Source organism: Coregonus clupeaformis, chromosome 18 (assembly GCF_020615455.1).
Source record: "Coregonus clupeaformis isolate EN_2021a chromosome 18, ASM2061545v1, whole genome shotgun sequence".
NCBI classification, from domain to species: Eukaryota; Metazoa; Chordata; class Actinopteri; order Salmoniformes; family Salmonidae; genus Coregonus; species Coregonus clupeaformis.
Genome location: NC_059209.1, coordinates 52,175,453 through 52,189,485, shown reverse-complemented (window position 1 = coordinate 52,189,485; position 14,033 = coordinate 52,175,453). Strand labels below are relative to the sequence as shown.

The window sequence follows — 14,033 nt, the reverse complement described above, 5'->3', positions numbered from 1 at the left end:
ATACAAATAAGCATTGGATATTAAAGGCTCCAGGAATCAAATATAATTTGACATTTTAGTATTGTGCACATGCTAGGCAGAGATGGTAGGGGGACTCACAACTCATAAAGGCATCATATTTTGTCTATGTAGAGTAAGATGATGGCAATGATATTCAACTAGTAGGCATAAACCACCTGAATATTGGTATTCATTCGATTTCTCTTGAAGGTTGGGTGATTGAGAAATTAATTGTTATAACAAGAACATTTTCAAACACCCAACAAGCAGGATTTTTTTCCAGCCCTATTTTAAAGAGATAGTTCACCCAAATTACAAAATGTTTATGTCCTTACCTTGAAAGCAGTTTATGGACAAGGAGACTGCAATCTATGATTTGGTTACCCACTGCCATCAACCATTAATATTAAACATTTACTTTACATTTCATCCCCCCAAAATCTAAAAGTAACTGTAACAACTCTGTAGGTGGAGGAGTGTGGCAGGTGTGGCAGTGCAAAACCAAGAGACAGACATGGAAATTCAGCACTCAAAGGAGATTTATTAACTCAAAAAATGGTTCACAGGAAGCTTGGGGAATATTCATGTCCCAAAAGAATGCCACTGCCTCCCCATGTTCTGCCGCCCTAATTGCAGCCAGCTGTACAGGACATGCAGCTGCAGTCAATTAAATCTCTGTGGAGAGATGCCACACCTTGTAATGAGTGGTTTAGCCACCAGGTGGGGCCAAAAGCAGGCCTTTCCCACCCTACACCCCTCGGGTGCTCACGTAACAAACTAGTCAAATTTTGAGGGTTAATTTAAAGTTCAAAGCATCCTGAATACACCTGACTTCTGGTTTAATTTTTTAATTTTCCACCCTGGACATACGCCAAAGCCATGTAAAAATGTATTTTGGTTTGAACAATAGTAAATACATGTTATATATTCTTGTTAGATAAAAAATTATATTTGTATAATTTAAGATGAAGCAAAGTAAATGTGCTCTAGGAAATGAATAACAGTAACCGTTTCAGTCTTGAATGCAACTCATTTAACACCATCTGAATATGCAATGTTAAGATTGTCATCAAACCACAAAGTATTGTGTATTTTGCTGACAAGGCCGACCTGTTGTTTCCTTATGTGGACTGCCTTGTTTTAGTTAGTCTCAACTCAACTGTAAATGTTACTGCTGCTCTGTATCTATTAGGTCAAAAACGGACAATAGCACATCGGACTGAAACTGGCAAATTATTTTACATTACATTTGCCTGAAATATTTGATGTAACCCTATTTTATAAATGAAAACAAAGAACCAGTCCAGTATCCAGTATCTATCATGATGCTTTATCTTTTTGTATGAGTTGGAGCCATAACAACGATGGTAGACTTGTTTGAGTTTTATACTTGTTTATTACTTAATTACAATCTAATTTACATTATTTTAACATACTGTAAGCCTATATCAGCAATGCTTAATTTAAAGTTTACAATTGAATAAATACGTTATATAACAGTGATCATTTTTGGACTAGATGGATTGCTTTTTCTCTATTGACATGGAATGCTTATAAAGAAAAAACGTGTGGTTTCAGGTTAACACTGGGTGTCTTCAGCCTCCCCTTAGACGGAGTGTCAGGTGGATGGTGCTTAGATTTCTGACGCCATAGTCTTCCAGTTTCTTGCCATCATCAAGCTGCCTGCCCTCGTGAATCAGCCTCTGTTGGTTGGCTTGGACTCCCTCCTTGTTTTGGACCTTGTCTTTGAACTGGATTACGGTCTCACCCGGCACCACCTCATATGTGTGTGTCTGGCCCTTTTCGTTTTTCAGGAACACCTGGATATGAGTGGGTTCTGTAATCAGCACCATCACTTTGGATCCTGAATGCAGGCCATAGTCGCTCAAAGTTTTTGAATCATCGCTGAGACTGATGTTGTTCCCATTGACACCTGACAGCCTCTGCCTTTCTGTGGGCACTCTTAAGAGTTGGTTGATCCGACTCTTGAGAGACCCCAGAGTGGTGTGTGGCTCAACCGTCAGGGGATATGAGTCGCCATTCAAAAGTGTTATAGTGAGTTCCATGATAGATATCTGAAAGAGGATTTAATGTATTATTTATTTGGCCTTCCAATCGCATAGCTCAATTGTATGATTTGAATGAATTAGTCTAGTAACACTTTACTTAAAGCCTGCTGGTATAATACTTTATATTCTTGTTAAAAGCACTTATGATCCTTTGTCTTATAATAAGGCTTTCAATATGTAATGTCCCCTCTCTATCAACATTTCTGCTGACTCATAGCTAGTATTTAGTGAGAATCATTAAGAGATGATTGAAAGACATAAGTGATTCATGACAAGTTATACAATGCATTATAACTTGTATATTTACCTACAGGCTTTAATTAAGCTTTACCATTTATTCAGACGATTGTAATACCTGACATAATGTAAGATAATTTACTTGATAGGCTACTAAGCTTTTTTTTCTCCAGCACATTTCTGTATGGTAGGCCTATTGTAGCCTTATGATGGAAAAAATTACTTACCTTTTCAGTAGATAGGCCTATTGTTGAGAAGTCTTTGTTGAGAAGTCTTGCAAGTTTGTTTTAAGAAATACTTTTGGTAAATCCGTATGTTGACAAATACAACTTCTACGGATGAAATATGATGACAGCTCTGTCACAGTGTGCAGCTGAGCCGGGTATATAACAGCTGATAAACCCCGCCCCTCAAAATAAGCTTCGTTTTCCCTCTGCCTCCTTGCACCTTTCGGTTTCTATTCTCAGATAATAATAATGATGTAGACAACTGTTGTCGGCAGAAAGTTGAGTGCAATAAATTGTTTATATGTTATTGTTCAGTTAAGACTTAGAACAGAATACTAGCCTACTACTAACCCCATGAAATACAGTAGCCCAATGACAACTTGGTGCAAATGTTTCTACATATTATTTAAAAAATCACCAAGATCATTCCATATCATTCATCGTTCTAAATCATTCCCAATCAATCACACACAGAGATATGTCAGTTTTGTGACTTTGGCTATGGATATTCCATATATTTCTGATTCATTACTGGAATAATTAATTGATCTAATTTATTGTAATGAATTTGATTATCCTATCCAAATTAATCAAACGTGGGGCACCATTAAGGTTTTATATAGAGAACCCTTTAATTAACTCTATCATAGTTATCCTTAACCATTGTACCAATCCTGTATCAAAAATAGTCTTAATCAACAGTCTCCTTTGTTCTCCTTCTGAAAGTCGTCGAGCTCGGAAAATTCAAGGAGCCAATCACTTGTAAATGAACTCAAGGCCACAGATAATTCATTTTTAAGGTTTTATTTACTAGACTAAATAAGTTGGAAAATGAGGTAGTTAACAGAGTAAGGCAGTGTACAGGCTAACGGAATACAACACAGTTATTGAGGTGAGAATCTCCACAGGTCAACATACATTAACTTACGTACTTGAACTCAGCAAATACAACAGTACATAGATTCACCAGACTTTTGAGGACGAGATGGTCTTATCAACTGAGGGAAAATTTAAGAGGGTCAACCAAAACCGCACCACCGTGAAATTATAGATTCATCCACCAGGAGTCGCCAATGGCTAGGCTATCAGTTCGCATCCGAGTGTGGCCAATGCAGCAACAGAATTACATTTACATTTACATCATTTAGCAGACGCTCTTATCCAGAGCGACTTACAAATTGGTGCATTCAACTTATGATAGCAAGTGGGACAACCACTTTTTTTCGTATTTTTTTATAGGGGGGTGGGGGAGGGGGGTAGAAGGATGACTTTATACTATTCCAGGTATTCTTTAAAGAGGTAGGGTTTCAAGTGTCTCCGGAAGGTGGTCAATGACTCCACTGTCCTGGCGTCGTGGGGGAGCTTGTTCCACCATTGGGGTGCCAGAGCAGCAAATAGCTTTGACTGGGCTGAGCGGGAACTGTGCTTCTGTAGAGGTAGGGGAGCTAGCAGGCCAGAGATGGATGAAGTAGTGCCCTCGTTTGGGTGTAGGGTCTGATCAGAGCCTGAAGGTAAGGAGGTGCCGTTCCCCTCACAGCTCCGTAGGCAAGCACCATGGTCTTGTAGTAGATGCGAGCCTCAACTGGAAGCCAGTGGAATGTGCGGAGGAGCGGGGTGACATGAGAGAACTTGGGAAGGTCGAACACCAGACGGGCTGCGGCGTTCTGGATAGGTTGTAGGGGTTTAATGGCACAGGCAGGGAGCCCAGACAACAGCGAGTTGCAGTAATCCAGACGGGAGATGACAAGTGCCTGGATTAGGACCTGTGCCGCTTTCTGTGTAAGGTAGGGTTGTACTCTGCGAATGTTGTAGAGCATGAACCTGCAGGATCGGGTCACCGCTTTGATGTTAGCGGAGAACGACAGGGTGTTGTCCAGGGTCACGCCAAGGCTCTTTGCACTCTGGGAGGAGGACACAATGGAGTTGTCAACCGTGATGGTGAGATCATGGAGCGGGCAGTATTAATCATGATATGTAATTAAGACTAACAGTCTTACAATAATCAGTTACTGCTGGGTAAAATCACCAGGGAAGCAAAGCCAGTGGAAAAAAGCCATATTACAACCTATATAGTGATGTGATAATTGCGTTGTTTACTCTGTAACCTGTTAGTTCATATGCCTTGACACCGTAATATAAACTCAGCAAAAAAAGAAACGTCCATCTTTCAAAGATAATTCGTAAAAATCCAAATAACTTCACAGATCTTCATTGTGAAGGGTTTTAACACTGTTTCCCATGCTTGTTCAATGAACCATAAACCATTAACGAACATGCACCTGTGGAATTCTCATTAAGACACTAACAGTTTACAGGTAGGCAATTAAGGTCACAGTTATGAAAACTTAGGACACTAAAGAGGCCTTTCTACTGACTCTGAAAAACACCAAAAGAAAGATGCCCAGGGTCCCTGCTCATCTGCGTGAACGTGCCTTAGGCATGCTGCAAGGAGGCATGAGGACTGCAGATGTGGCCAGGGCAATAAATTGCAATGTCCGTACTGTGAGACGCCTAAGACAGCGCTACAGGGAGACAGGACGGACAGCTGATCATCCTCGCAGTGGCAGACCACATGTATCAACACCTGCACAGGATCGGTACATCCGAACATCACACCTGCGGGACAGGTACAGGATGGCAACAACAACTGCCCAAGTTACACCAGGAACGCACAATCCCTCCATCAGTGCTCAGACTGTCCGCAATAGGCTGAGAGAGGCTGGACTGAGGGCTTGTAGGCCTGTTGTAAGGCAGGTCCTCACCAGACATCACTGACAACAACGTCGCCTATGGTCACAAACCCACCTTCGCTGGACCAGACAGGACTGGCAAAAAGTGCTCTTCACTGACGAGTCGCGGTTTTGTCTCACCGGGGGTGATGGTCGGATTCGCGTTTATCGTCGAAGGAATGAGCGTTACACCGAGGCCTGTACTCTGGAGCGGGATCGATTAGGAGGTGGAGGGTCCGTCATGGTCTGGGGCGGTGTGTCACAGCATCATCGGACTGAGCTTGTTGTCATTGCAGGCAATCTCAACGCTGTGCGTTACAGGGAAGACATCCTCCTCCCTCATGTGGTACCCTTCCTGCAGGCTCATCCTGACATGAGCCTCCAGCATGACAATGCCACCAGCCATACTGCTCGTTCTGTGCGTGATTTCCTGCCAGATAGGAATGTCAGTGTTCTGCCATGCCAGCGAAGAGCCCGGATCTCAATCCCATTGAGCACGTCTGGGACCTGTTGGATCGGAGGTTGAGGGCTAGGGCCATTCCCCCCAGAAATGTCTGGGAACTTGCAGGTGCCTTGTTGGAAGAGTGGGGTAACATCTCACAGCAAGAACTGGCAAATCTGGTGCAGTCCATGAGGAGGAGATGCACTGCAATACTTAATGCAGCTGGTGGCCACACCAGATACTGACTGTTACTTTTGATTTTGACCCCCCCTTTGTTCAGGGACACATTATTCAATTTCTGTTAGTCACATGTCTGTGGAACTTGTTCAGTTTATGTATCAGTTGTTGAATCTTGTTATGTTCATACAAATATTTACACATGTTAAGTTTGCTGAAAATAAACGCAGTTGACAGTGAGAGGACGTTTCTTTTTTTGCTGAGTTTATATAGGCCTAAGGCTGAGACATTAAGAAGAGAGAGTGGCAGAAGAAATTCAACCACACCTTTGTTTATCACAAAACCGGAGAGGAACATGCGTCCGGTGAAGTCCACAAAACATATTGCACGTGTAACAAACAGTCACATGACCTACAGCATGGTCAAGCAAGTTAATGTTTCTGACATTTTCAGACTACTAAACAACTATTTATTTAGAACCACGGAGAGTTACCACAAGTTGTAATGAAAACAGTGGCAGCCTTCACTATTCCAGCATAATTCCAACATAATCTAATCACCTATGCTTAGTCTAATACAGTGACAACAAAAACAAAAACAATTTAGTCCAATCAATGTAAACTAAATATGATGTGGCTGTCCATGGCACTGATGTGTGTGTGTGTGTGTGTGTGTGTGTGTGTGTGTGTGTGAGTGCAAGTAGAAAAAACATGTTGACTCACTCTACTTTTAGAGAAACGCCAATGCCATCCTCCTCTTTCATGCTGCCTAAATGGTCTATGGCAACCTGTCTAAAATGATTTCTCTCTAGCCTAACTTCCTGTCATGGTTAAGAATCAGCCAGCTAGTTAACCTTAGCCTACTACATCTAGCTACATATTGAACTTTCATCATCTCAGTCTAGGGGCACAATGTATGAATTTATGGTTGGATCAGAATCGCCATTATAATCAGTGTCCAGTATGGAGAATTAAGTAAAATCACAAGTCCAAATCCCTATCTCCATCCATGACTAATTTAGGAAAGAGACGATTTTAGCTAGCTAACTAGCTAGCCACCAGAGGATGACACAACGAGATGCAACAATTCAAGATTTCTGTTAATGACATTTGGTTTGTAATGCGATGTGATTGGTGTGATGCCAAATCCATACTGGAATCCCTTGACACTTTTTTTTGGTGCACCAGGACAATTCACAGATGAGCTCACTCAGTTTAGCTCAACGCTGATTGGCTATTAATTTATCTATTTTTTTACGAAGGGAGGCCAAATGCTCGCTGGCTTCCCTTGTATTCAATGCTACAGGCGGCAACAATATCATACTCTTTTTTGACAGCATAGATGGGCTACACACAGAGACAGAGGGGCACTGTTCACCATTTTACACTGAACAAAAATATAAAGTGTTGGTTCCATGTTTCATGAGCTGAAATAAAAGATCCCAGAAATGTTCCATACGCACAAAAAGCTTATTTCTCTCAAATTGTGTGCACAAATTTGTTTACATCCCTGTTAGTGAGTATTTCTCCTTTGCCAAGATAATCCATCCACCTGAAAGTTGTGGCATATCAAGAAGCTGATTAAACAGCATCATCATTAGACAGGTGCACCTTGTGCTGAGGGCAATAAAAGGCCACTCAAAAGTGTGCAGTTTTGTCACACAACACAATTTCACAGATGTCTCAAGTTTTGAGGCAGCCTGCAATTGGCATGCTATTTCCAGATAATTGAATGTTCAGAAACACAGCTGAAAATGTCCCAGTTCGTCCATGGCCTGCATACTCACCAGACATGTCACCCATTGAGCATGTTTGGGATGTTCTGGATCGACGTGTACGACAGCGTGTTCCAGTTCCTGCCAATATCCAGCAACTTCGCACAGCCATTGAAGAGGAGTGGGACAACATTCCACAGGCCACAATCAACAGCCTGATCAACTCTATGCGAAGGAGATGTGTCGCGCTGCATGAGGCAAATGGTGGTCACACCAGATACTGACTGGTTTTCTGATCCACACCTCAACCTTTTTTTTAAGGTACAGTTGAAGTCGTAAGTTTACATACACCTTAGCCAAATACATTCAAACTCAGTTTTTCACAATTCCTGACATTTAATCATAGTAAAAATTTCCTGTCTTAGGTCAGTTAGGATCACGACTTTATTTTAAGAATGTGAAATGTCAGAATAATAGAAGAGAGAATTATGTATTTAAGCTTTTATTTCTTTCATCACATTCCCAGTGGGTCAGAAGTTTACATACACTCAATTAGTATTTGGTAGCATTGCATTTAAATTGTTTAACTTGGGTCAAACGTTTCGGGTAGCCTTCCACAAGCTTCCCACAATAAGTTGGGTGAATTTTGGCCCATTCCTCCTGACAGAGCTGGTGTAATGGAGTCAGGTTTGTAGGCCTCCTTGCTTGCACACGCTTTTTCAGTTCTGCCCACACATTTTCTATAGGATTGAGGTCAGGGCTTTGTGATGGCCACTCCAATACCTTGACTTTGTTGTCCTTAAGCCATTTTGCCACAACTTTGGAAGTATGCTTGTGGTCATTTTCCATTTGGAAGACCCATTTGCGACCAAGCTTTAACTTCCTGACTGATGTCTTGAGATGTTGCTTCAATATATCCACATAATTTTCCTTCCTCATGATGCCATCTATTTTGTGAAGTGCACCAGTTCCTCCTGCAGCAAAGCACCCCCACAGCATGATGCTGCCACCCCCGTGCTTCACGGTTGGGATGGTGTTCTTCGGCTTGCAAGCACCCCCTTTTTCCTCCAAACATAACGATGGTCATTATGGCCAAACAGTTCTATTTTTGTTTCATCAGACCAGAAGATATTTCTCCAAAAAGTACGATCTTTGTCTCCATGTGCAGTTCCAAACCGTAGTCTGGCTTTTTTTATGGCGGTTTTGGAGCAGTGGCTTCTTCCTTGCTGAGTGGCCTTTCTGGTTATGTCGATATAGGACTCGTTTTACTGTGGATATAGATACTTTGGTACCTGTTCCCTCCAGCATCTTCACAAGGTCCTTTGCTGTTGTTCTGGGATTGATTTGCACTTTTCGCACCAAAGTACGTTCATCTCTAGGAGACAGAACGCGTCTCCTTCCTGAGCGGTATGACGGCTGCGTGGTCCCATGGTGTTTATACTTGCGTACTATTGTTTGTACAGATGAACGTGGTACCTTCAGGTGTTTGGAAATTGCTCCCAAGGATGAACCATACTTGTGGAGGTCTACAATAGTTTTTCTGAGGTCTTGGCTGATTTATTTTGATTTTCCCATGATGTCATGCAAAGAGGCACTGAGTTTGAAGGTAGGCCTTGAAATACATTCACAGGTACACCTCCAATTGACTCAAATGATGTCAATTAGCCTATCAGAAGCTTCTAAAGTCATGATATCATTTTCCTGAACTTTCCAAGCTGTTTAAAGGCACAGTCAACTTAGTGTATGTAAACTTCTGACCAACTGGAATTGTGATACAGTGAAATATAAGTGAAATAATCTGTCTGTAAACAATTGTTGGAAAAATTACTTGTGTCATGCACAAAGTAGATGTCCTAATCGACTTGCCAAAACTATAGTTTGTTAACAAGAAATTTGTGGAGTGGTTGAAAAACGAGTTGTAATGACTCCAACCTAAGTTTATGTAAACTTCCGACTTCAACTGTATCTGTGACCAACAGATGCTATTCCCAGTCATGTGAAATCCACAGATTAGGGCCTAATGAATTTATTTAAATTGACTGATTTCCTTATATGAACAGTAACTCAGTAAAATCTTTTAAATTGTTGCATTTATATTTTTGTTCAGTATTCATTTATTTTATTTTACTAGGCAAGTCATTGGTCATTGTAATTTCTGTCTTGAGCAATGAGAGCAGACTCACTGGGCACAAACTGGTTTAATCAACGTTGTTTCATCGGAATTTGTCAACGTATTGTGAAGTGGAATTTACATGGAAAATACATTGTATTTGAAACATATCATCAAACTGTTTTTTTGAGGGTGAAATTGCAACCACAGGATTATGTCATCATGGTAACCAATTTTCAACATAGACCAACCTTGTATAAAATATATTGAGTTTGTACCTTTGAAACAATGTCAGATCTTCAACGTTATATCCACTATCAGAAAAAAAAACAATAGGCTGGGCAGCACCCCCTACTGGTGAGTTAAACTATCTACAGCTCTCCATTTGGTCTCCCATGCAGGGTTTTAAGCAAGCCCAGCCATGCTTAGCTTTGATATTTGTCACTGACTACTACCAATGTGCTATTGTGAGGATGATTATTGAGAGATATCTTAATTTAATAACTTATATTTATTCAGGGTAGCCTTTATAACTAAATAGATTCACTGTTGCTATCAAAGTCATTCCAAAGTGTATATTTAACAGAGCAAATTAAATGTACAGTATTCACCCCCCTTGGCATTTTTCCTATTTTGTTGCCACAACCTGGAATTAAAAGGGATTTTTGGCGGGTTTGTATCATTTGATTAACACAACATGCCTACCACTTTGAAGATGCAAAAATATTTATTTTTGTGAAACAAACAAGAAATAAGACAAAACAACAGAAAACTTGAGCGTGCATAACTATTTTTTTCTGGCCACTCTTCCGTAAAGCCCAGCTCTGTGGAGTGTACGGCTTAAAGTGGTCCTATGGACAGATACTCCAATCTCCGCTGTGGAGCTTTGCAGCTCCTTCAGGGTTATCTTTGGTCTCTTTGTTGCCTCTCGGATTAATGCCCTCCTTGCCTGGTCCGTGAGTTTTGGTAGGCAGCCCTCTCTTGGCAGGTTTGTTGTGGTGCCATATTCTTTCAATTTTTAAATAATGGATTTAATGGTGCTCCGTGGGATGTTCAAAGTTTCAGATATTTTTTTATAAACAAACCCTGATCTGTACTTCTCCACAACTTTGTCCTTGACCTGTTTGGAGAGCTCGTTGGTCTTCATGGTGCCGCTTGCTTGGTGGTGCCTCTTGCATAGTGGTGTTGCAGACTCTGGGGCCTTTCAGAACAGGTGTATATATACTGAGATCATGTGACAGATCATGTGACACTTAGATTGCACACAGGTGGACTTTATTTAACTAATTATGTGACTTCTGAAGGTAATTGGTTGCACCAGATCTTATTTAGGGGCTTCATAGCAAAGGGGGTGAATACATATACACGCACCACTTTTCCATCATTTATTTTGTAGAATTTTTTGAAACAAGCAATTTTTTTCATTTCACTTCACCAATTTGGACTATTTTGTGTATGTCCATTACATGAAATCCAAATAAAAACCATACTTTATAAGTCATACATCAATTATACGATTTACACCTATAGGCGTTTCTGTAGTGCCTATAGAAAGTCTACGCCCACTTAATCTTTTTTCACATTTTGTTGTGTTACAAAGTGAGTTTGAAATAGATTGAATTGTATTTTTTGTCATTGATCTACACAAAATACTCCATAATGTCAAAGTGAACAGACAATTCTACTTTTTTTTATAACTAAAATATATTTGTTGCGTAAGTATTCACCTTTCTTTATGCTGGCCTAAATTAGTTCAGAAGTAAAACTTGGCTTAACAAATCACATAATAAGTTATATGGACTCGCTCTGCGTGAAATACCAGGGATTTACAGTGAGGGAAAAAAGTATTTGATCCCCTGCTGATTTTGTACGTTTGCCCACTGACAAATAAATGATCAGTCTATCATTTTAATGGTAGGTTTATTTGAACAGTGAGAGACAGAATAACAACAAAAAAATCCAGAAAAACAAATATCAAAATGTTATAAATTGATTTGTATTTTAATGAGGGAAATAAGTATTTGAAACCCTCTCAATCAGAAAGATGTCTGGCTCGTAGGTGTCTTTTATACAGGTAACGAGCTGAGATTAGGAGCACACTCTTAAAGGGAGTGCTCCTAATCTCAGTTTGTTACCTGTATAAAAGACACCTGTCCACAGAAGCAATCAATCAATCAGATTCCAAACTCTCCACCATGGCCAAGACCAAAGAGCTCTCCAAGGATGTCAGGGACAAGATTGTAGACCTACACAAGGCTGGAATGGGCTACAAGACCATCGCCAAGCAGCATGGTGAGAAGGTGACAACAGTTGGTGCGATTATTCGCAAATGGAAGAAACACAAAATATCTGTCAATCTCCCTCGGCCTGGGGCTCCATGCAAGATCTCACCTCGTGGAGTTGCAATGATCATGAGAATGGTGAGGAATCAGCCCAGAACTACACGGGAGGATCTTGTCAATGATCTCAAGGCAGCTGGGACCATAGTCACCAAGAAAACAATTGGTAACACACTACGCCGTGAAGGACTGAAATCCTGCAGCACACGCAAGGTCCCCCTGCTCAAGAAAGCACATATACAGGGCCGTCTGAAGTTTTCCAATGAACATCTGAATGATTCAGAGGAGAACTGGGTGAAAGTGTTGTGGTCAGATGAGACCAAAATCGAGCTCTTTGGCATCAACTCAACTCGCCGTGTTTGGAGGAGGAGGAATGCCACCTATGACCCCAAGAACACCATCCCCACCGTCAAACATGGAGGTGGAAACATTATGCTTTGGGGGTGTTTTTCTGCTAAGGGGACAGGACAACTTCACTGCATCAAAAGGACGATGGACGGGGCCATGTACCGTCAAATCTTGGGTGACAACCTCCTTCCCTCAGCCAGGGCATTGAAAATGGGTCGTGGATGGGTATTCCTGCATGGCAATGACCCAAAACACACGGCCAAGGCAACAAAGGAGTGGCTCAAGAAGAAGCACACTAAGGTCCTGGAGTGGCCTAGCTAGTCTCCAGACCTTAATCCCATAGAAAATCTGTGGAAGGAGCTGAAGGTTCGAGTTGCCAAACGTCAGCCTCAAAACCTTAATGACTTGGAGAAGATCTGCAAAGAGGAGTGGAACAAAATCCCTCCTGAGAAGTGTGCAAACCTGGTGGCCAACTACAAGAAGCGTCTGACCTCTGTGATTGCCAAAAAGGGTTTTGCCACCAAGTACTAAGTCATGTTTTGCAGAGTGGTCAAATACTTATTTCCCTCATTAAAATGCAAATCAATTTATAACATTTTTGACATGTGTTTTTCTGGATTTTTGTTGTTGTTATTCTGTCTCTCACTGTTCAAATAAACCTACCATTACAATTATAGACTGATCATGTCTTTGTCAGTGGGCAAACGTACAAAATCAACAGGGGATCAAATACTTATTTCCCTCACTGTACATGATTTTTGAATGACTACCCCTTACTCTGTCCCCCAAACATACAACATCTGTAAGGTCCCTCAGTCAAGTATTGCATTTCAAGCACAGATACAACTACAAAGACCAGGGAGCTTTGTAAAGCCTCATAAAGAAGGGCAGTGATTGGTAGATGGGTAACAATAACAAATCAGACATTAAATATATCTTTAAGCATGGTCAAGTTAATAATTATGCTGTGGATGATGTATTAAACCACCCATGCACATGAAAGTTGCAGTCATCCTTCTGAACTGAGCTGCAGGACAGGAAGGAAACTGCTCAGGGATGTCACCATGAGGCCATTGGTGATTTTTAAACAGTTCAATGGTGATGATAGGAGGAAGCTGAGAATGGATCAACAAAATTGTAGTAACTCCAGAATAATGACAGAGTGAAAAGAAGAATACAAATAAAACATATTCCAAAACATGCATATATATGTATGCAACAAGGCACTAAAGTAATACTGGGGGAAAGAACACGGCAAAGGAATACACTTTTTGGCCTAATGCAAAGCCTTATGTTTGGGGCGAATCCAACATAACACATGACTGAGTATCTAACTGCCTCCTTATTTTCTGTCAAAGCAACGTGTATGCGGTAGGCAAAGTCAAGAGCAGGACACCGAGCTACTGGCAGATACTTTACTAGATACAGTGCAAATCCAAAGTACAAAGGCAACCTCATACCTTGGAGGTTTATCGCACAATCCCCCTGTCGATGGGGTGGTAATTGAGTCGCCTTCTTTTTACAGAAGGCGAGAGCCAAATAGGCATATTCAGGTGGAATGTGCATGGTGGGAACTTGGTTCGGACTTTCCACCGTCGTGGCCCCTACGGAAACACCCACACACCTCCCGACACACTGATC

General features: G+C 41.2%; 1 protein-coding gene across 1 annotated transcript; it reads right to left on the bottom strand.

Annotated features, from left to right (window-relative positions):
* Positions 1 to 1,015: 1,015 nt before the first annotated feature.
* LOC121583747 (polyubiquitin-like) lies at positions 1,016 to 2,644 on the bottom strand. Its single transcript, XM_041899795.2, has 2 exons — positions 2,534 to 2,644; positions 1,016 to 2,075 (listed from the first exon to the last, which is right to left on the bottom strand). Exon 2 carries the CDS (start codon positions 2,064 to 2,066, stop codon positions 1,596 to 1,598), a length of 471 nt encoding a protein of 156 aa, XP_041755729.1. The 5' UTR covers positions 2,067 to 2,075; positions 2,534 to 2,644; the 3' UTR covers positions 1,016 to 1,595.
* Positions 2,645 to 14,033: the final 11,389 nt, after the last annotated feature.

Excerpts from the sequence above, each read along its gene's own strand:
- LOC121583747 (XM_041899795.2), bottom strand. The coding sequence starts at position 2,066 with ATGGAACTCACTATAACACTTTTGAATGGCGACTCATATCCCCTGACG.